Raw genomic sequence first — 23680 nt, 5'->3', positions numbered from 1 at the left:
GCAATGTCAAATGTTTTTTTTTTCAGGTTTTATGAGTTGATCGTCAGCATCACTGATGATAAAGACAGATTTGCAGTTGCAGATCCAGAATCGGACTTGTCACTTGAACCTGTGCAGGTAATGCAATGAATTGTGGGTAAAATATCATCCTTCACTGTGCTCTCTCTGATTCTGTTACTATGACTACCAGTATCCATGTTGAAAAAGAAGAAATTATTACTGTAAAAGTGTAGGGTATTAGGTCGTGAAGAAAGAGTTTGTAATCAATGAACAGCTTTGAATAAACAACATATATGTAATACAATGATGTACAACATTTGTCAAATTTTCCAGAAATGTGTTACCATAAAAGATATACAGCATGGCAAAACTTTTGTATTGTCAAGAATTTAATCTGTTCTGTGAAAATTTATCATTCAAGACACTTGTGGCTGTGTTTTTGCTTTAAAGCATATATAGTTTAAATACCGGTATAGTTTTAAAGTATATGTAGTTTCTAAGTGAAGTTTACTGCTGCTATCCTTTTGCAGTATGAATATGAAGTAGGTGAGAATGGCCAGAGAGTAGTGTTAGGTCGTGGTACTTATGGCACAGTGTATGCAGCCAGAGATCTCAATACACAAGTTGGTATTGCTGTGAAAGAAGTCCCAGAGAGAGACAAAAGGTATGAATAAATCTTCAATACTGAAAAAAAGTTATTCTTAAATGAAAACACATCAAGTACAATATCTGTGGTAGCAGCATGTGTATGATACCATATCACTGTCATTGAATTGTAAACTTGGCTATCTGCTGGAATTTCACTAGCTGTCATTACAAAGTGACATTTCAGCAGATATACCAGTCCACTGCCTCAACAAAATTTTAAAGAGCTTTTCATTGAAATATGGCATGAGTGTTTTTATGTTGTTTGCGCCATCATAGGTGGGTTACAGGTAGACAGAAGTGTTTTATGTGACAAGGAATATCAGCTTGAATAGTAACAGAATTAGAGTTGTATTGAAGAGGTAGATGTGGATTTAGTAATCAGTATAGTTCAGAAGACAAATGCGTCTTACATCCGTGTCATTCTTCAGTACTGCTTGTACACACATTGAATAGTCCAACCCAATCTGATTAAAATACAATGTAGCAATGGTGACGTTTCCACTTTTGCTTGTTCAATGCTGTTCTCATCTCTGTTGTTGTTGCCTCAATTCATCTGAACTACTGCCATAGGAGATTGCATTCAAATCTCAGACATCGCCAACCAAGCAGATATCATCTTACAAACATCGCACACTCTGGCATTGTCCTCAGCCCAACATGTCACTTGCAATACCTCCGCTGTACGATGCACTCGGACATAAATTCCAGTATTTTGTGAATAACCCTATAATATATGACACCATTTCTGAATGAGGTAATAATAAAGTAGACTTGTTGTAATACTAGCACTGGTCAAAGTCTGCTAATATTGGTTCTAATGTACATGTATGCCAGGGCATGAAATTTGCATGAAGACAGAGAACTATAAATTGTGCGATTGCATTTACAAGGCATGTGCAGTATAAATAGGATTCATATTTTCAGTGACACAATACTCAAGTGGTATAATGAGTCATTTAACAATTCACTAAATTGTTGAAACTGATAGCAATACAGAGTATGTGACATAAATACCAAGTCTGCAATTATTATTAAAATTAGACTTACAGATATGGATAGGTTTCAATATTTCTATCAAAAACAATCCCTACTCACTGTTGGATAATGTTTCAATATTTCTATCAAAAACAATCCCTACTCACTGTTTGATAGGTTTCAATATTTCTATCAAAAACAATCCCTACTCACTGTTGGATAATGTTTCAATATTTCTATCAAAAACAATCCCTACTCACTGTTGATGCTGTTTCAAAAAAGAGTTTCAAAGTGTCAGTGGCAATTTTTACTTAATTTAAATTCATTTTTCTTGTCACTTACTAATAGAGGTGTAGTTTAGGATAACAACACTCTCTCTTTAAAGAAACTGCAATCCTTCAATTAGAATATAATTTGCCACCACTGTGCCCATTACAGTACATCTAAAATGCATTTTCTAATTTACCACAAGATTACCTCCATTAAATTCATTCTGTGCAAATTTCTTCACATTTTGAATAATCTCTTCAAGTTTCTGGTTGGAAGTGAACCATTAACATTTGTATGCCTTGCTGCTTGTGAGCTTTCATCGGTTAGTACCGGTACATAGTCTGTCTTCACCTGTAACATTTACTAAACATACATAAATACAGTACTGTCAACTAAGTGAAATTTGATCATCTAATGTACATGTATAATTCATACTGAAAGATAATTTACACATGGTTTTTTCAGACATGACACAGAAAATGTTATGAAAGTATTTAGTGTGAAGATGATCACAATTTCTCTATGCCTCATAACATGACTTTCCCAATCATGCTAAAATAGCCTAAATCGGTATAAAAATGGGATATGAAGAAAAATACAAATTAAGAGTTAAAATTGTTGCAAAACGAGGGTTATTATACAGTCATCTTGACAGAATGGAAAGAGAGATAAATGCAAAATATCATTTTACTAATATTAATGATATCGATGATAATGATTAATCCTAGTGTTAGTAATACATTATTTTACCAATCATGAAGTAGTTTCATGTGTTAAGAATTGACTCATGGACAAATGGATTGATTTGATCACTGATTGGACTATATGATTAAATCTATGTACAATTTACATCAAGTAGATATGTACTTGGTACAAAACTATGGTTATTGTGAAGATCTGTCATGATAGTTCTCCAGTTTTCAGTAGAAAGCCAAGTTGGTAAGAGAGAGCAGACATCTGACTGGGCATGAATTTCAATATTGGAGCCAGCAGACAACCAAGATGGAAATGCATGTCAGCATCTTTTTGGGTCACTAGGTTTGTATCCATTGAAGAATATGTGATTGAAAACAGCACAGGGTATTCATCTTTCACTTTTTGTTTGTGAAAGGACACTTGAGGTCACTTGGTTTAATCCATGGCAGAACATATATATGAAAACAGCACTGGACATTCATTCATCTTTCACTTCTTGAAAGAGTTTGTAAAAGGGCACTTGAGGTCACTTGGTTTCTATCCATGGCAGAACATATGAATGAAAACAACATCCTGGCATTCATTTTTCACTTCCTGGAAGAATTTGCAAAAGGAAAAGTTTTGTAGACTTCCTCTATCTGTCTGTCTGAAAACAGAGTAGTATTGTAGTGCAAATATGGATGAGAACTAAAAGAGTTGCATTCTTTTCGGTTACCGGTTACCATATCTTCTCAAACTCATTTGTTGAGATCACAAAGTTATCAGGTACGATAAAGTCAATTTATCAAAATTCACAATGGCAAAGATATAGTAGAAGTTCTATAACTGGATAACAGAATCTGGATTGTTACTATATCCATGCCATACATTGTGTATTGTCTCACAGTCCTTCAAATGCGTATTCCTTACTGTTATGGTAAAAGTAATAAGTGGTAACATCAAATTGCAAATCAGTACTATTACTACATTATTGCCAAATTATTGATTATCATCACAACTCTTTCAGTTTCATTTTATTTGCCTACTTCCTGTACCCAGAATACAGGTATAACAGGAATATTACGGCGATGTTGATAACGTAAACATCATATGGGTTTGTGAGATCATGTGAACACAGCACACACATTTCATGTCACAGTGATTTAGGAAATATGATGATGAAATACAAGGAGAATGTTTGCTACTAGGAAACTGTTCTTGTAAAACTTAACGTAAAACATTTTACATTTGTTATGTTTACCGACATGTTTACAGATGTCTAGCAATGTACACAGATGGTCGCCATATTCTTTTGGCTTGTTTTATTTCTGCCATGTGGATTTACATAACAGAGAATGTCATTGGCTGCTGTAAAGTGCGAGATTTGAAGACAGCATCCTATGGCAGTTTGTCAGATGTAGGGAGGCAATTATCAGCTAATTAGAACTTAGAGCATAAAAATGGCAGTTTGTCAGATGTAGGGAGGCAATTATCAGCTAATTAGAACTTAGAGCATAAAAATGGCAGTTTGTCAGATGTAGGGAGGCAATTATCAGCTAATTAGAACTTAGAGCATAAAAATGGCAGTTTGTCAGATGTAGGGAGGCAATTATCAGCTAATTAGAACTTAGAGCATAAAAATGGCAGTTTGTCAGATGTAGGGAGGCAATTATCAGCTAATTAGAACTTAGAGCATAAAAATGGCAGTTTGTCAGATGTAAGGAGGCAATTATCAGCTAGTAGAACTCCGAGCATAAAAATGGCAGTTTGTCAGATGTAAGGAGGCAATTATCAGCTAATTAGAACTCCGAGCATAAAAATGGCAGTTTGTCAGATGTAGGGAGGCGCTTATCAGCTAGTTAGAACTCCGAGCATAAAAATGGCAGTTTGTCAGATGTAGGGAGGCGCTTATCAGCTAATTAGAACTTAGAGTATAAAATGGCAGTTTGTCAGATGTAGGGAGGCAATTATCAGCTAGTTAGAACTCCGAGCATAAAAATAGCAGTTTGTCAGATGTAGGGAGGCGCTTATCAGCTAATTAGAACTTAGAGTATAAAAATGGCAGTTTGTCAGATGTAGGGAGGCAATTATCAGCTAGTTAGAACTCCGAGCATAAAAATAGCAGTTTGCCAGATGTAGGGAGGCGCTTATCAGCTAATTAGAACTCCGAGCATAAAAATGGCAGTTTGTCAGATGTAGGGAGGCAATTATCAGCTAGTTAGAACTCCGAGCATAGAAATGGCAGTTTGTCAGATGTAAGGAGGCAATTATCAGCTAATTAGAACTCCGAGCATAAAAATGGCAGTTTGTCAGATGTAGGGAGGCGCTTATCAGCTAATTAGAACTTACAGCATAAAAATGGCAGTTTGTCAGATGTAGGGAGGCAATTATCAGCTAATTAGAACTTAGAGCATAAAAATGGCAGTTTGTCAGATGTTTGGAGGCAATTATCAGCTAATTAGAACTTACAGCATAAAAATGGCAGTTTGTCAGATGTAGGGAGGCAATTATCAGCTTATTAGAACTTAGAGCATAAAACAAGGAAAGGTGGAAACATCGCCATAGCTACATCTGATTTTAATCTGATTGATTTCAATCAAGGGCAACTGACAATGTCAAGTTGTTAAGAAATCAAGAGAGGTCATTTCATGCTTGGATCATCAATGTAATATCTTGACAAATATTTGATACTTCACGATGAACTATTTAGTAGGTTGAGTGTTCCTAGGAGAGTCAGTCCAACTACAACAATTGAAGTCACTGGTGGAGGTCGGGAACGTGCCATAACCATAATAGTGTGAAGTAAAAGAATAGATGGTTCAACCATAAAATTCAGCAATGCTAAAAACTGCAAAGGTGTTGAATTTCTTTATTTTCTTTTGTCTATTTTCTTTTTATCAGTGTTACCTTGAAGAAGGTGACTTATGCGTCACCTAAACCTTGGTAAATAAAGATTCTTTGAAGATTGAAGACTGGTTGAACCATCTATTCTTTTACTTCACACTATTTAGTAGTCTCACACATTCATTTCACGATTCTCTAGCTCTACACTCCCTACTGTAGCAATAGTGAATGAGTAATGTAATGTAATAATATTTTTTCAGTGAAGTACAACCGTTACACGAAGAAATTCGTCTCCATATGAGGTTGAGCCACAAGAACATTGTCAAGTATCTTGGTTCTGCCAGTGATGGTGGTTTCTTTAAGATATTCATGGAGCAAGTACCAGGAGGTATGTCACTCCATTACATAGTAACATTGTTTCAGATTACTTTAATGAGGCATAATGCAGTTTAGTCTGACTCATAATCTTTCTACATTGTACAAAAAACTCGATTTTTGACTACTTTCAATGTTGTTACAACTTCACATTGTGAAATTCACAATGGAAAGTTCTCATTGTTTGTAAATTATGTACAAATGTACATCAGGCAATGTTCATTCATAAAGGGAAATTTCGAGAGATAGATGTGTTGCTAGAAATTGTCAGTGCATCAAACACTAAGACTGCATTTGTTTTGTCTGTCATAACAGGAAGTCTATCAGCGTTACTCAGGTCAAAGTGGGGACCTCTCAAAGACCATGAACAGACCATAGCATTTTACACCAAACAGGTTGTAGAAGGTCTCAAGTACTTGGTAAGTTAAAGACAATTACTATTTGGGGGTAAAAAATTTTATGCAAAAGTTCCCCGATAATCATAAAAAAATTATTAACAGTAAGTTCAACTGGTGTCAGCTGCAGTGAGCCCTGTGACTGTACAATGTATGACATGTTGCAAATTTAATAAGACATATGGCTTGGGAGCCTTTCCTGTTTTTGCACTTGTTGTGCGGAACTCTATATTCACAATATTCACAATGCTAGAATATCTGACTGTTTTAAATGGGATTTGTAGACCCACCTTTTCACTCAGTAATATGTGTGAGTTTATTTTCCTTTTTGAGTTTGAAATCACTGTATTAATGTATGTTTACTGCACTGAATCTGAGAATTAAATAATAATAATGATAATATGACAATTCAAACTACTGTGCATGTATCAACCCAGTTGTAAGAGTGAAAGTTAATCTTTGTGATAACTTTGATGTTGTTTTTCACACAAATGAACCCTTTCACTGCCAGGCAGTGACACAAGTGTACTGGCTATTTTCTTTCAGCATGATCAGAAGATTGTACACAGGGATATCAAGGGAGACAATGTATTGGTGAATACTTATAGTGGACAGATTAAGATTTCAGACTTTGGAACATCCAAGAGATTGTCAGGAATCAACCCGGCAGCTGATTCATTCAAAGGTGAGAAATTATCACCTGCCTCATATTGCCCACCCCTTAACACTGCCAAGCTGCCAACATTTAAATGAACACATACAATTCAGGGTCTACGTTTTGTTTATTCACAAGCAGAACATGCTTGGTGCAGAAATTGTCCTGTACACTTTCAACAGTTGCTGATGATATAATTCTGCTGATTGCAGAAATTCAAAAAATGAGGAGCTAGATTTTTTTAACTCCATGCTGTCAGCGACGCGGAGCTTATCAAATAGGTTGATTTTCCGTCGTCGTCCGTCGTCGTCCGTCGTCCGTCGTCCGTCGTCCGTCGTCGTCGTCGTCGTCGTCGTCCGTCAACAATTGCCTTCTCCTCTGAAACCGCAAGTCCAATTGCTTTGAAATTTTATATGCGGTTCACTTGGGGTGACCTCACTTAAGTTTGTTCAAATCGTGGTGAAATTTGCATATTTGTATTTTTGGGGCATTTTTTGGTGTTTTTGGTAAAAAAATCTTCTTTTCTCAAACCGCTTGTCCGATTGCTTTGAAATTTAATATGCAGTTTACTTATGGTGACTTCAGTCAGATTTCTTCAAATCGTGGTGAAATTTGCATATTTGTATTTTTAAGGCAATTTTTGTCATTTTTGGTAAAAAAATCTTTAAAAATCTTCTTCTTCAAAACTACCGGTCAGATAGCTTTGAAATTGGTACATATGTCCCTAGGGATGATCTATTTAAGATTTGTTCAAATTGTGAAGAAATATGCAAATTTGCATTTTTAAGGCAATTTTGCCATTTTTGGTCAAAAAATGTATTTCTCAAAAAGTACTGGTCTGATAGTTTTGAAATTTGGTATACAGGTTTCTATAGATGCACTTAGTAATATATATTGAATTTCTGATGAAATCTGTAATTTTGTATTTTTGGGCAATTTTTGCCATTTTGGTCAAAAAATGTGTATTGCCAAAACTACTCATCTGATAGCTTTGAAATTTGGTATAGAGGTTCCTACACATGAACTAAATGATATGTATTGAAATTATGATGAAATCTGCAATTTTGTATTTTGGGGCAATTTTTGCCATTTTTGGTCAAAAAATGTGTATTTCCAAAAGTACTCATCTGATAGCTTTGCAATTTAGTATACAGGTTCCTACAGATCACCTTAATGATATTTGTAGAAATTATGATGAAATCTGCGATTTTGTAATTTTGGGGCAATTTTTGCTATTTTTGGTCAAAAAAACGTGTTCTCAAAAAGTACTGGTCTGATAGCTTTGAATTTGGTATACAGGTTCCTACAGATGAGCTAAGTAATATATATTTAATTTCTCCTGAAATCTGTAATTTTGTATTTTTGGGGCAATTTTGCAATTTTAGGTCAAAAAATGTGTATTTCAACAACTGCTCATCTGATAGCTTTGAAATTTGGTATACAGGTTTCCATAGATGAACTACATGATATTTATTGAAATAATGATGAAATCTGCAATTTTGAATTTTGTGGCAATTTTTCCATTTTTGGTCAAAATATGTGTTTCTCAAAAAGTACTGGTCTAACAGCTTTGAAATTTGGTATACAGGTTTCTATAGATGAACTCAATTTGATCTTTTGAAATTATGATGAAATCTGCAATTTTTATTTTGGGGGGGCAATTGTTGCCATTTTGGTCAGAAAATTTTATTCTCAAAACACTATTCATCAGATAGCTTTGGTTGACATGTTCCTAGGGATGATCCGATGTGATATATTCAAAGTATGATGAAATCTTCAATTGTGTATTTTGCATAGCTTATTTTAGCCACTTTTTTCTGGCCACTGCATTGAGCTATCAAAGATTTCCTCCTTCTTCATCAACATGTGTCAAAAATAGTTATTCTCTACATAAACACAGCGGAGCTATATCGGCCGCTAGGTCGCTTGTTTTAACTCCATGATGACAACAAACTGCAAGATAAATATTGGAAGTGAAGATTTGACAACTGAATTATTTCATGAGAACCATGAGAAAACCACGCACAATTCACACCACTCAATGGGATGTTATTATGCTATTTGTATTCACATGCGACTTTCTCCATATTCATCTGCAGTAGTGAAGAGACTCCAAGACCAAAAATAATCTCCTATTACAGTTAAAATTCTCATCGAAAATCTCCCTTTCAAGCCTATTAGAATAAATTTATAAGAAACTAGAAAATGTTTTCCAACATGATGGAATTGTATGACGAGAACTTAATTGACTGTTGAATTATTTTGCTCTCGGTGGTACTGTGGCAGAACTGTAGTATGCTCTAGCACTTCCATTATTGTACAAAATTTATGAGCAGTATTACAGTCCATAAAGATTAGTACTGTAAATTGTTAATATATTCAGTCTCAATTTAATGATGTTTGCTCTTCTTTTATTTAAAGCTCCATAAGCTGTATCTTTTGGCTATTTTTTCAGAACTTTTGTTTTGTGGTTTTCCTACACTTTCTGCAATGAATCCCTAAACTGTAATTTAAAGCCAAATATTTAGCATATCAACACAACCTACATGTATATGAGTATAATTTCCATTGTTATTGTTGAAAACTGTATTCAAGTCCGGACTAGAATTCATTTGTAAACAATAAACAATGATCACTACATACATACAAGCTGTGTGGACAAAAAGAATACTCAAAATTTCAGCATGACAAACGGATTAGGGTCAGACACGGTAGTTGATATACAGAAGCAGAATACTGAAAAACTTGCCACAAGTTACTGCTTATGTCCCTTTAACTGTTGAGCGACGTGGTTTAATATTTTTGTGGTTTTGTACATGTCACAGTGTGTTACAGAGATGAAGTTGACACTAAATTCAAATGTCTTGAATACCTTTTCTGATCTTCATAAAAATATGGAAGACTGAATACCTCCATAAGCTGCTGTAGGATTCTAAATTCGAAATGACCCTTTCAAAATTTTGGAAAATCCTGAAATCTGTAGCTATCACCATCCTGGAAGTGTAAATGATAGAAAAGTCATCTTTTAGCAGTCAAATGATCAAGATGTTACCGAGAAGTCTGTTTAAAGGTATTGCCCAATTGGAGACAACCATACAACCTACAGTAGCTTGATCTGCTGGTAGCACGATAATCATTAGTTGGATCAGTGTTTGCTGTCATATTAGTAAATGGCAGGTCTATAGAAAAACATTAGGCAAACTGGACTCTAGAGGGCCTCTTTTCAAACTGTGCAACACAGTGTACCTGTCACTTTTTGCCCCACCCAAAAAGGGGTTAAAGCCAGGTTTTGTACGGACTATGGTACAGACAAACCCATGTGCAGAAACATTGGACAGAAATGTGTGTTTTTGTGTTTATCCACCACTATAACATACAATGTAGTATCTTCAACTTGTGTTTTTCCTCCAAAAATGTAATACTGGAATATGCCCATTGTTCGAATAATCACTATGTGTCATTGTCATTTAGAGTTGTCTTGCCGAAAGTGTGAAGGACAAATAAATACTGGACAAAAATCAAACATTCATAGTAAATATGACAGTGTTGCAGCCCGTGAATGTTTTGAGATAAAACAGGAAATGTCACATTTATTTTGTTACAGGTACTTTACAGTACATGGCACCGGAAGTTATTGACAAAGGGATCCGTGGATATGGTGCACCAGTAAGTATATAGACTTTCAGAAAACTGTTTCCTTCACCACTTTTCTTTGTTTTTATGTTTTACAAGAGATAACATTTTATAATATTAATGGGAAGGGATATCAAATAAAATACAACTCATCAGTGACAAAATTCAAAATAATTAAATAATTTGTGAAAGTTTTTTTTCTTTGATAACAGGCTGATATTTGGTCTCTTGGATGTACAGTGGTTGAGATGGCAACTGGTAAACCTCCATTTATTGAGGTGAGTCCTCAACAGATATTTCATGAATGGGAAAGTTATTCCTTGCCAGGGCAGTAGAAAATATGTCAATGATACTGTACTGGTTCATACATGTACGCAGAGATGTAGAAAATAGCTGGGAGCAGGCAAAAACAACCGGCTGTCAGATAAAATTTGCCGGCTGTGAAAATTTAGTTTTAGTAAAAAATCAGAACATTTTGCATGAACTCAATGTGCACATACACTACTTGTAACTGCCTGTACTTTATTTTTGCCACCTCTAACCAACGTTTTCTACGTCCCTAGGAGGTTGTTCTACATTTATTCTATTTTTAAATATACTTTACTGTGACTCTTGCTTAACTCTTAGTCGTAGTCTTACTTATACATTAAGACTACCACTTTTATCATTTGAAAACTTCGATAGTTGTTGGACAGTGTGCAGTGTTGCAGCCAGGACGCAACCTTGCAACGATGTCCCCAAAACAGAACCTATTGTCCTGCATTCTCATGTACTGCGGGTCACCTAGGGTGCATGCATGAGTCCACTGTGTTGGGTGTAGTCTGCAAGTAGTATCTGTTACTGATGATGACCTTTGTTTGCACGATGAGTTTGAGGCTTATATTTACGTACTTTTGGAGCTGTGATTAGAAGTAATTAAAATGCTGCACTAGCTTGCTTGTAGTCTGACTGAGCTCTGATTTGTGGAATGATATTATAACTTGTTTGTAGTCCAATGAGCTCTGATTGGTGGCAGATAAAGCATACTGCTAAAATCACTAAATTACATGTACTCGCATGAAAATCAAACGTAGCGACTACGCTTGAATTTTGTTTTATGAACTAATTTGTTACAAAATAATACAAAATTTGATTGACAACTGACGCATGGTGTCCCATAAATGTGCAAAATGTCCCCAATATAAACGTTAGTGGGACACTGTGTCCCCTCATTTGAAATTCCAGGCTGCAACATTGAGTGTGCCTCTCTTTTCACCTTGGTTCAGTTTGTGCTCCATGTTTTTATTCCTATTTGATGTACAGAATATACATGTAGCAAAGGCCAAAAGTAAGGCATTTGTTTCCAGTCCTTGATATTTGACAAAAGTAATGCAGTTTTCTTTTTCCCTTTTAGTCACTTTCTTATAAGATTATTGCTAGAGTTGTGTTTTTTATACTTACTGCAAAATGTTTTCTCTTACTTTTTTTGTAAAGGGTTAGTGGCTGTAACTTTTGATGAATTTTTTCACTATTTTTGTTTTGTAAGTTGATAGCAAGTTCTTGTTCTACTCCTCAAAGCATATTGAAATACCCACTATTCAGCTTATCAACACAGAATCTATACATGTAAAATGCACTGTTATTTTTACATTTGAGTTTTAATCCATACTAGAATTTGTTTGTCAACAACAGCAATGCAGTTTACACATGTACAGGCTGAGTTGACAAGCTGAATACTGTGTATCTCAACATTCATAAACAAGTAAAACAAGAAACATTTCACACAAAAATAGTGAAAAAATCGTGAAATGTAATATCTACTTGCCCTCTAAGATGTGTATGATATGAATATTGACCCACAAAAGAAGAATAAGCACATGACATAGAGATCTGTAAGTGATGTATACAGTGTTTATTGTACCTTAGTGTAGCTAAATCATCTTTATCATGCCATCTCTCTTTGTATTTCAGCTTGGCTCTCCTCAAGCAGCCATGTTCAAAGTTGGATATTACAAAATGCATCCAACAATTCCAGACTCCATGTCAGAGAGGGCCAAAGATTTTATTGAAAGGTGAGTTGTACATTCACTGACATCGTTTAGTCCACACGGCTAGGTTAGATTGAAGTAGCATACTCTCCCTAATCATCCCTAGTGTGAACTCTCAAGTTTATTTCTGAAACATCTTGATCCAAACTTTGAATCATTTGGACCAAATACAGCCACTGCTATGAATTCTTGCCGTAAATAGAAATGTAGCCAAATGAAGGCAACCTCTAATGTTGCATTTATCTTTGTCAGTGATAAAACGCACATTGCACTCATTAATCGTTGTGGTTACGTGATCCCTGGATACAGGCAATGCACTGCTTAATCGTTGTGTTTTGACTTTGGCCATAAAATGTTTCAAATCAGACTCACACGTGACTGTAGTGATCAGTTCCGTTGGTTTATTTGGACTTCAAACTCTTGCCAGACACATGACAGTTCAATCTGATTAGTGCCAGCCTTTCTCACTGGTAGCATCACAGTTTAATAGTGACAATGATTCATTCTCTACAAAGTTGCAGACTGGGTACACAGATTGAACACATCGCTGTTTTGGCATGTTAGATGCTGTATCATGCATGGTGCATTCAAAGCCAAAAGGCTTGATAGTACAATTCACCACCACCAGCCTACATACACGTTATTTGTGTCAGATGTTTACAGGTACAATTAGTCATCATCAACCTTCCCTGCAACTGTAGTGGCCCCACGGCCGTTTTGTCCGTCATGTATCTGAATATAATCATCATCGCGGGAGTTTTGATCTGCTTCTCCAAAGTTATCCGGCGGTACTGGCACAGCAAACGACCTCCCCGCGTTCTTGAAATAACTACTGATATTCGCGCTGCATTAGTTCCGTGAACCTTGACATCGACACTGCACACTGCACTGATGGCCTCACATGACATCATGTCATGTGACCGTTTCGGGGCACATATGAATTCAGATTTTTTCGAGGACCTGTATTTCGAGTGTTTTATGTATGAAATATAATATTAACGTGGGTATTTAACCAAATGTGTTCAACAATGTAATAATGCAACAAAATGTTAAATATAATATATAATTAATAGTTAGTCATAATTATTAGTTAATAATTTTTTGGTTAATGATTTGGGTATTATGGCTTTTTTACTAAACAACAATATTAAGTTCAAATTAAACAAAATCAGGTAATAGATGGACTTTAAATGTAGAAATATAAGCAGAATGATACAGCTAGGACTTAAAATCACATTCAAAGAACTGGGACTTGTTTCATTATTATACATGTAGGTAAGAGTGCATAGTCAATCATATACTCTCTATCTTGCTTTCAGATGTTTTGAACCTGATCCAGAGAAGCGTTGTACTGCCAATGAATTACTTAAACACAGTTTTCTCACCAAGACTAAGTCCAAACCTAAACAAGCAACTGCAGATGATCAGCTCCATCCACACTTGGGAAGGAGTGTCTCTGGTATGTGTCAAGTGTCTTCCCAAATACTACACAGTTTTTTTGTAAAAATGTTAGAACATAGATGCCAATCTGCACCTGTAGTCTCTCTTGCTTTGGCTTGACATGTTTGAGAAAGAAACAAAAATCTGTTCGCCGTATGTGTAGTATTGGTCAGTTATTTTCACACAGAATGCTACCAAGTACAGTGTTTTGATTGGGCTGAGGCACATGTAGTGGTTACAAAATGTACATGGCTTGGTTATTACGTTTCTACAGTCTATGAGTATGACTTTGCTTGTGTTGACTTAGGAACAGTAAGGTGTATTACCTGCTGTTATGAAATACAGTGTATGTATTACAAGAAGTTCAAAAAGTTAGGCATTTTCAATAGAACAGATTTGAGTTGAAACAAAAACTCACCTGTGACTTTTCCCATTCTGATTAGCAGTCATGACTAACAAAGATCATATCTATGTACTGCTGTGTATGCAGAGGAATTTGATTTCTCTAATAGACAGTTTTCACACAAAAATACATTCTTGCCTACAATAACACATGTTTATAAAGCCTAAGGCAATATAAATTCTGATTAAAGTATAGGCATGTTGTGAAGTGGTGTTTGTGTGTTTAGGCTCACATATTTCCAGTCTGATGTCCATGAGTTTTGTCATTGACAAAATACAATGCGTTTTACTCCATCACTAGTCCCGGTAACAGTAGTTGTACCAAGTCGAACTCACAGAAGTCCATCTTCACCAAACACTCTTTCCTCCACTGCTGATGATGATCTCAGGTGAGTAAAAATATCCAACCCGTAAATTAAGAAAGGACAGTGACTGAAATGTACCACGAGTTGAAGTGTTCCCTCTAAGGTTTTTGAGTTGATGAGCAATGTAGGCTTTGGTGTCTGAAGAGCACAGTGGCCATAGGGGCAGCCATCTTGCGTCTTCTTTATGTATGCTTATTTATGGAGTTACGTAAATCCGGACACATAGTCACAATGTACACTGAATGCATATGTGTACCTTGTGTTGGTAACAACTGTACCATCAACAAGTGCTTAAACTCAACAAGCCGAAATAAAATCGGCACTGAGATCACACATTTCACCCTGAAATTTAATGTTTATTGTTACCAAAACTAACCAATCAAAATGACTGAAACTAAAGTTGCGCAAAATGTGAAATTCCACTGTGACAGCAGTCGGAGACACTGTACAACTGGCGTGTAAATAAGCCTCGATGGGAACACTGATGAGTTGTCATTACTTCATACAGTTTAATTCCTGTGTGTGTGGGTCATCCAACTATATAGCACTCCAAAGCACTAGTATGCACAGTGTGAAAATGAAAGTACTATATGTGTGAAAATCACATACCAGTCCTTGATATAAAGTTACAGATGACAACTGTAACCAAACAATGTGAATCCTTTACATGTAATATTATCCAAAAGAAAAAAAATTGTTCAAATGTTTAAAATGATGCAACCAGTATGTACAGGGCCCATACACTCCTGCAAAGTCCTTGAATTTTGAGGCAACCTTGGAAAGTTCTTGAAAATTAAGTTGAGTCGTGCAAAGTCCGGGAAAACTGATTAACCTCCCCCATGGTTTTCAAAAATTATGGAATGTTATATTATTATATGGTAAAAATATGTTAAATGATATATTGTTAAAAAATAACTGGAAAATGACATTTAAAACCTCAAAAAATCCCTGAAAAATGCAGAAAAAGTCTTTGCATTTTAAGTGACTTTGAATGCATTGACCCTGTAATGTATTACATGTATTTAGATTATTAGCTCATTCTTGTACGGGTACATGTTTTTTCCAACAATAAGTTTTAAGGATTTGGTCATATACCAAAAAGAAATACCAAATGGTGGCACCATTATTAACCAATATGAACCAGATTAAGCATAGATATCATTACGGTATTAGGGTATCAGCCGTAGTTGTAGATACCAAACCGTATAAACTCACTGAAGTTATACCGGTACTGTAAATCAGCAATTAGTTTAGCTTTGATCAAATGTTTTTTCTAGTTTGATGTCAGTGCTATCTGTGGTGAACAAATGACTAACCAGATTCACTACAATGCAATTCACCTTTTCAGGTTTCTTGAATATTTCTGAAATTCATTTCTGTGGTTCTCTGAAGGACAATACCTTTGTGGACAAGTGATTCCCCAACGGTCAATCTACCACTCAAAAACTGTACAATCCTACACCCTGTTAGATATTGCTGCTATACCAGTAATACCTAGGGATTCACCAGTCCTTGAAAACCATAGAAATGAAAAATGAGTCAATTTTAGAGATGCAAAACTACCTCCTAAAAGAGGATTATATCTGCTATACCAGTAATACCTAGGGATTCACCAGTCCTTGAAAACCATAGAAATGAAAAATGAGTCAATTTTAGAGATGCAAAACTACCTCCTAAAAGAGGATTATATTTGCCAAAGGGTTGTACAGAGATCCTAAATGCATGTTAGCATATGACAAACTGACTAGTGTTTCTCATTCTTTTTACCAGGGATTGGGATGACATGGTTACAAACATGGATGCTATCTTAGAAATGTAATCATCAATTTTGTACATAGGGTGGATATAACTGCAAAACCACAATCAGAATAGAATGTTTTAAACATCTATTCTTTCTTGAAAAAATTATCATGTACAACTTTCAAAAATTTATATGCATAGTTAATATCAGTTTATGCATAATTAATATGAGTTCGTTCTTTCTGAGTTTGTAGCTCTGTAGTAATATCCACTGTATAAATCCATTGTATTCAAAAGCTATTTTGTTTCATGTTTCTGCAGGTTTATTTGGTATATGTGTCTCTGTCATTTTGTGTTTATTTTGATGGTACAGGGTCATGGCCTGAATGTGTGCATACCTGACTCAACCTAGAGTTTACTTTTATGATTAGCTTACTTATTTTTTTATGTGCATAAATTTGCACAAATTGTTTTTTTTTATTGCTGAATTCAAAGAGATATTTTCTGAGAGTTAAAATTGAATTTTAACTTTATTCTATATCATAATCTTGTCTACAGCTGACATATTTGGTTATGTTGAACAATTAGCTATTTAAACTACATTATTAAAAGTTTTTATTTTATTGTGATTAACTGTCACATGTTTTACCATCATACATAAAGCTATGTAGCAAAACACGATATGACACCTTGTTGAAAATTTTAAAAAATTCATATTCTTTACCAACTAATAGTGTTGTACCATCTTTGGTATTTGTCTTGGATTACATGTGATTTCAGTGTCACTGTATATGTATTCAAAAAATGCAGAGACAAATCAACTTCTTATCATTAGCCTATTTCTCTGTGTTACACATGCATTTAGTACAGTGCTTCAAGTTTACTTGCAGTACTCTAGCAGGCATTTTAGATATGTACATATCAGCCATGTGATAGACTTTATCCATACGTGTAATTGCTTTATGTTCATCTTTGTCCATGTCACAAAGCACCAAAGTTTTATTTTCCGATACAAGTCACTTTAACTTATTATGCTAATTGAAGGCATACATTTATACTGAGCAATTTAATTTTTATTTTCTTTAGATATTTTCAACTCTTAAGTCTCTCCTTTTTTCTTTGTTCAAATAACAGGGTCCGGAATTTTTTTTTTCAGTTTGTCGTGTCAACTTTTCTGTGTACTTTTGTCAACTTGATATCTGTGTTGCATGCTTCTAGTTGCCTTTCTTTGCTTTTTAATATTCAGTTTGCAAAGTAGGCAAATTATAAGCAATATTTCATTCTTTAAAGTTATAATTTTGGCAAGTTATGAATAGTACACTTATGTATTAATTCTGTCAATTTTAGGGGCTCTGCAGACACAGCACCAACAGAGTTGTTACATGTTGATCGCCAAGTATCAAGGTAAATACCAACCTAATAGTACTGAGAATTATATAATTCACTGCTCTGTGAAAGTCAACAAGACAAATATGTCCAGCGGTAATTTTAAAAAGCGAAAAGCACTGAACACTGGACAGGTTTGCATGTAGAAAAACCCACCATTTGTGAAGTCTGCTGTCATCTACTTCATTGTATGAATTCATTGAAAAGTCAAAGTCATCATCTATTTATGTTGTACTGCTGTTGTATGTGCAATATGAAGTGATTTTGTGCCAGTCAGAACTCCCCTGTAGGTACAACATAGTAATACTCTCATAATAAATCAATAATAGCGATAAAAGAGTATGCCAGAATAAAAGTACCATCATTCTGCACATTGTAGCTTTAATTGACCCTGGCATGGCCTGAGAAGGCAAGTAGCTGTATATGACTTTTTTCACCATTTTTCTTTTGTATGTTAACAGCAAAGTTCTCATTTCATTCTCCAAAACATGTTGCAACACCCACTATTCACTTTGTCAACACAGTATGTGTACACGTAAAATGTACATGTACTTTCATGGTTTACACTTCAATGTACATCCTCGTCAGAATTCATTCATCAACAATAACAATGCAGTCTGCACACGAACAGACTGAGTTGACGAGCTTGAAACTGTCTGTATCTCAACATACTTTGAGGAGTACTACAAAAATATTTTAACATTAACCCTTTCAGGCCTGACTTTCCTGTAACAATAGAAACCATATAAACCCTATACACAGGGGTTGAGACCTTAAAGGATTAAAAAATCATCAAAAATCATCAAAATTTACCACTGTCTCTTTAAGGTGACAACTCAGTTATTTTGATGTTGATATTTCACTAGACAATGTCCGGATACACAGCTTCAATGTAGAATGTCAAGATACTACAGCTTTGTAGCTATTTAGTATTTTGAAGTCTGAGTAGCTATGTAAGAAGAGATTGATCAAATTATTTCTGTAATGTGTGACAACAAAGCTCTTAACACTGGTTAACCAGATTTAAACATGAATGAAAATCATAGACGACTTAGTGTAAAAAGAATATAACAAGTCATTGTGATCTTAACTTGCATTAATTTGATCAGTGTCGTCATCAAAAATATTTTTCCTTCTTTGGTTCAGAAAAATATTTGTGTCATAATAGGAATTTTACCATTCGTACCATAAGATGGGTGTACTCCTTGTAGTGAGGTATTCATTTCACCATTGAACAGTGGTAAATTAGAAACTTACGGATATTGCTATTGATTTTTTGAATACAGGCTTAGTGATGCATCTGGTACAACCCCAGAGACACCAATCACACCTGGAACTAAAGATGGTTTTTACATGCTGCGTAAAGACAGTGAGAGACGTGGTACCTTGATTCAAGTACTTACTGATGATCAAGATAGTGTAAGTGTTACATGTATCAATGTCATGCTACTTAAATCAATGTCATGTTTTTCAAGTCGGTGATATCAATCTGTCAGAAGTTGGAGGTGTAAAAAGCTGCAAACTGAAGTGTTTGTTACATTTCTTTTATGTGATTTGTCACTACCATAAATTCCAAAGTTAATCTAGTCTGAGGATTCTTTTATTGACAATGCAATAAGGTGCCTGCTTTAATGCTATATGGGATTTAGTTCTGCAAGGTTGCAAGATTGCATCAATGCTTTCAACATTTTCCATTCAAATTTGTCATCTATCAGAACATCTGTTGACAGTGTAATTATCAAACATATATGTGAAAATGTGTGCGGAGGAAATTGCTGTCACAGTGTGTTGCAAGCTGGGTACAACATTGCAGTGATGTATCTAACTGTATTTACAATATGAATCCGTGAGACTTATTAGGAGGCATATAGCAGGGATGAGCAAATCATCTTCAGATCTACTTGTCCACTGGTGAATTGTCAAAAAGATCACTAGCCCAGCCTGAGTTTCCACCGGCCCACTATTTGACATGGTTGCTACAGGCAGAATAATTGACTTGTTTGTTAGGCTGGTATATGTAGAAGTTAAAAAACACCGGCCCACAAGCATGGGCTAAGTGAATTTGTTCAGCCTTGATACTGTTGTGAATTTACTCTCATTAACCGAGAAAGAAAGGTAAACTTTGACCACCAGCTTTAATTTCTATGATCACCGTTGCAATCAAACTGAATTTGTTTTGTTTTTCAAGTGTAAACACACACTACCTGTGCTGTCTCATTCCAAAGTCAGTGTTGCAGCATGTTTTTTGAGTGTTTGAACACAAAATATGACAACACTGTATTCTCTTTTAATGCAGTTAATAGAAGCTTGGTATGGACGTGTTCTGCGAGAGTCTGCTTCCCCTATCAAGCTAGACAAGGTAAATTTGAAATGATCAATACTTTTGTGAAGTATTCTATTTTTCAAATCTTTGACACATTATTTTTACCAAACACCTTGTTGATTACATTGTGTTTGTTGTTACAAAGAGCCCTACTTTATTCAAAGCCATCACAGCTAAGGTACATGATAATTTATTCATCAAAGTTTACTATTGGTTCTATCATCAGTCATCATTAAAAACAGTTATCATAACTTTTGATAAATTTTTCGCCATTTTTTTTTTAATGCCAACCATAATTCCTTGTTCTACTCCCCAAAGCATGTTGATATACACAGTGTTCAGCTTGTCAACTCAGTCCTGACGTGTGTAAACTGCATTATTGTTCGAAAGTGACTTTTGGTGCAGACTAGAATTCAAATGTAAGCAATGACAATGCATTTTATATAGACGCTAAGTTGACTTGCTAAATAGTGAGTGTTTCAACATTCTTGTGAAAGTAGAATAAGAAGTTGCAATTGATATACAAACTAAAAATAATGAAAGAAATCATCAAAAGTTAGCAGTACTGGCCCTTTAACATTGAATTGTTTAAACATGTGGTCATAGTGAAGAGACCAGCAAATGCTCTTTTTTCTAACATTACAGAGAATGTTGGAAGATGTTTTGTTTACTCTCTATGTCAACTGAACAATCACAGTGACATTTCTTGCTCTTGAAAAATGTTTGTATTCTCCTCAGAAAGTGTTTGATGAGTGCCTATGGTATGTTTTCTTTTCACAGAAACATTTCATGGAACTGTTGAACAGTTTACGAAGTTATATCCAAACACAGGAAAAGGATGCCATGCACAAATCTTTATGTAAGTTTATCTACCGTACTTCTAGTTTGAGGAATATCCAAAAAATATTTTGTAATTTTGAAAATGTTGCCAGTTTCTCTGGTCTTGTTTGCTTCATTAAATTTCTTGAAGGAGGTGAGAGAATGTACAACATCATACTTTACTTGTGTTCACAGAATATGTCTTCAACCCTAATCCATCACCTAAAGCTTAGTAGTTCATGTTTCATGCAAACACTGACACATTGGTACTACACATATTATCTATAACAGCGCCCTCTATCGTTCAAAAATCTTCCAAACGCTGTCCAGTTCACAGTGATCTCCATAATTCAAGGCGATGATTAAATTTGTAATTTTAAAAACAGATTGATCCAGAGACAACAGTATTACTTGATATTTTCGATTTCATGTGAATTATTCAAGACTTGATTGATCAGATTGCTGTCAGTATATACATGTTTTAAGTAGTTATATAAGTCAACACTATCACAGATTGTCAAGTAGTCAATGTTTATGTGTACTTGGGTGTGTCAGCACTATAACAACAGCTGTGTATGAGGAACTGGGTTTCTTAATGAAAGTACACTTACCCTAAAGTTAATATTTTAACGAATGATTGGAAAGATAAAATTTCCAGTGCAAGCTTTGTGATTATAGTTTATATTTGATGTGTCTGTTACAGGTGAAATGAAGCAAGAGTTAGCAGTAGATGCAGACGCAGTCAATGAATTACAGTTGATTCTGTATGTCTTTCAAGATTGTGTGAGTATAAATTTATTTGTAATTCTGTATGTCTTTCAAGATTGTGTGAGTATAACTTTATCTGTGATTCTGTACGGAGTTAAAGATTGTGATTCATAGGATTTGATTTGTAGGAATCTAAATACAACAAACCAACCCTGCTTCATAACATTCCTCAGCCTCTCATTGCAATATTCATATTTTTTTATTTCATGACATCACACACAGGGTTGCTGATAAAGATACATGTCTTTGAGACTGAAAATGTTGCATTTATCTCTGCACTGTAATATACTTCGTTAGATATGAAATCATATCATATCCATAATTGTCCAGCATACTATATGTTGCTAAAGTTCTGCTTCAAAGCAAATGCATTACCACTAAATTGTTTTTGCAAATTCAGCTTCATGCTGAGATAGATATGTATGTGAATATTGCAACCCTACTCCAGTCGGCTAGAATCATTGGATATAAAAAGTGTTTCATCTTTGAACTTGACAGGTGAATGAAATTTTGAGAAGACACAGCGTGAAACCTCACTGGATGTTTGCTTTGGACAACATTGTGAGAACCACAGTACATGAAGTCATATCATATCTGACTCCAGGTAACATTCACTTTTCATTCTATGGATGTCATGACATTACATGTTTTGGGAAGATTTTGGCCAAAATATTGTTTTCTTAAACTGTTCCAGTGTGCTGTTCCTGTGTACGTCATACATGCGGATATAAGTTTAAAGAAACAGTAATACCATTGACTTATAATGGTTTGAAATACATGAAAAACTAAATGTGATTTGCAATGCATAGGAAATGAAAATAATTTGAAATACTTCACCATTTTTATCATTGACTCTACCTACATGTAAAAGTCTTTTTTGATTTGTAATGGGTGTTATAACATTCAGTATGAAATAAAATTTATGGCAGTTTCATGGCTTTACCAAAACAAAATCACTTGATTGCAATATGTACCCAATGCATGCTTTGATGACAAGTAAGAACAAGTGTATCTCTGTCTTGCAAGTATCAAACATAATATAGCTCCATTTGTGTATAAATCATGATAAAAACACAAAAAGAATCGGATGTAGATATATCCTCCATAGTAATCTCACAGTTCTGTCTGTTTTACTCTGCACAATCCCTGTAACATCTTGCATTGAATTCATTGCATGGTTAATGCCTTGTCCTCATCCCCTCTGATACACCCTTCAGTCAGTCATGTGTGACAGCATGAAATAAGTAAACTGTCAGATGTACAGACCATCCCATCTTAACCTTTTCACCGCCATGGTTTAGCCCAAACCCATTGATATCATTGGTCATCACAGTAACTGCACTGAATGTTTTTCCACAACCTTCTAATCACATAATAACTAACACACCGACACATCTCAACTTCTCTGAGGTACCTATTCATGTCCTTCGGTAGAAGTGGAAATAGACTTCAGTGAAGTTCATGGCCAAGATGAAGTACCTGCAGCTAATTCATCCGGAGTGTCGACTCTAAGCAGTAACAGAGAACATGACAGAGAACGATTCCATGAAAGTAAAACCAAGACTTCACTTAAAGCACAGATCAGAGAACTTTCACAAGAAAATACCAGGTTGGTCTGAATAAACCTGATTAAAAGATTCTGTGTACTTTTAAGAAGCTGTTCATTGTGAAGACATAAGAATCACTGGTGTATATAAATTCTGTGTAGACATTCTTGGAATAATCCATGAATAATTTCAAGTCGTGATAAAGGTTGCAGTTATAACTAATAATGGATGTTTTCATTAGTTTAAAGAAACAACATCTGTTATTTTTGTCAATACTTTCAGAATTTTAGGCCTGTTGAAGGTTATAGTTTCATGTTTATTCCTAAATTGTGTTAAAATAGGAAGTCTACATATTGCTAACACAGCAGATTTGTGTAAATTGCATTGTTATTG

At 35.0% G+C, this 23680-nt stretch overlaps 1 protein-coding gene across 5 annotated transcripts in view; it reads left to right on the top strand.

Annotated features, from left to right (window-relative positions):
• The window catches only part of LOC139141808 (mitogen-activated protein kinase kinase kinase 5-like), a 47496-nt gene that overhangs the window by 16554 nt on the left and 7262 nt on the right, over window positions 1-23680 (top strand). For 2 of the 5 annotated variants that reach the window (XM_070711471.1, XM_070711469.1), the window contains exons 16-33: window positions 27-117; window positions 531-664; window positions 5673-5800; window positions 6103-6206; window positions 6729-6867; window positions 10442-10503; window positions 10683-10748; window positions 12421-12521; window positions 13817-13956; window positions 14641-14728; window positions 16475-16519; window positions 17792-17848; window positions 19117-19249; window positions 20127-20189; window positions 20934-21012; window positions 21676-21755; window positions 22239-22344; window positions 23151-23349. In XM_070711471.1, the coding sequence (XP_070567572.1) occupies window positions 27-117; window positions 531-664; window positions 5673-5800; window positions 6103-6206; window positions 6729-6867; window positions 10442-10503; window positions 10683-10748; window positions 12421-12521; window positions 13817-13956; window positions 14641-14728; window positions 16475-16519; window positions 17792-17848; window positions 19117-19249; window positions 20127-20189; window positions 20934-21012; window positions 21676-21755; window positions 22239-22344; window positions 23151-23349 (1815 nt within the window). The remainder of the gene's footprint in view (window positions 1-26; window positions 118-530; window positions 665-5672; window positions 5801-6102; window positions 6207-6728; window positions 6868-10441; window positions 10504-10682; window positions 10749-12420; window positions 12522-13816; window positions 13957-14640; window positions 14729-16474; window positions 16520-17791; window positions 17849-19116; window positions 19250-20126; window positions 20190-20933; window positions 21013-21675; window positions 21756-22238; window positions 22345-23150; window positions 23350-23680) is intronic. The other 3 variants (XM_070711470.1, XM_070711473.1, XM_070711472.1) reach the window with 3 other exon arrangements.

The sequence above is a fragment of the Ptychodera flava genome, chromosome 10, assembly GCF_041260155.1.
Source record: "Ptychodera flava strain L36383 chromosome 10, AS_Pfla_20210202, whole genome shotgun sequence".
Lineage (NCBI taxonomy): Eukaryota > Metazoa > Hemichordata > Enteropneusta > Ptychoderidae > Ptychodera > Ptychodera flava.
The sequence above is the reverse complement of the archived record's forward strand: the minus strand, read 5'-3'. Positions and strand labels throughout refer to the sequence as shown.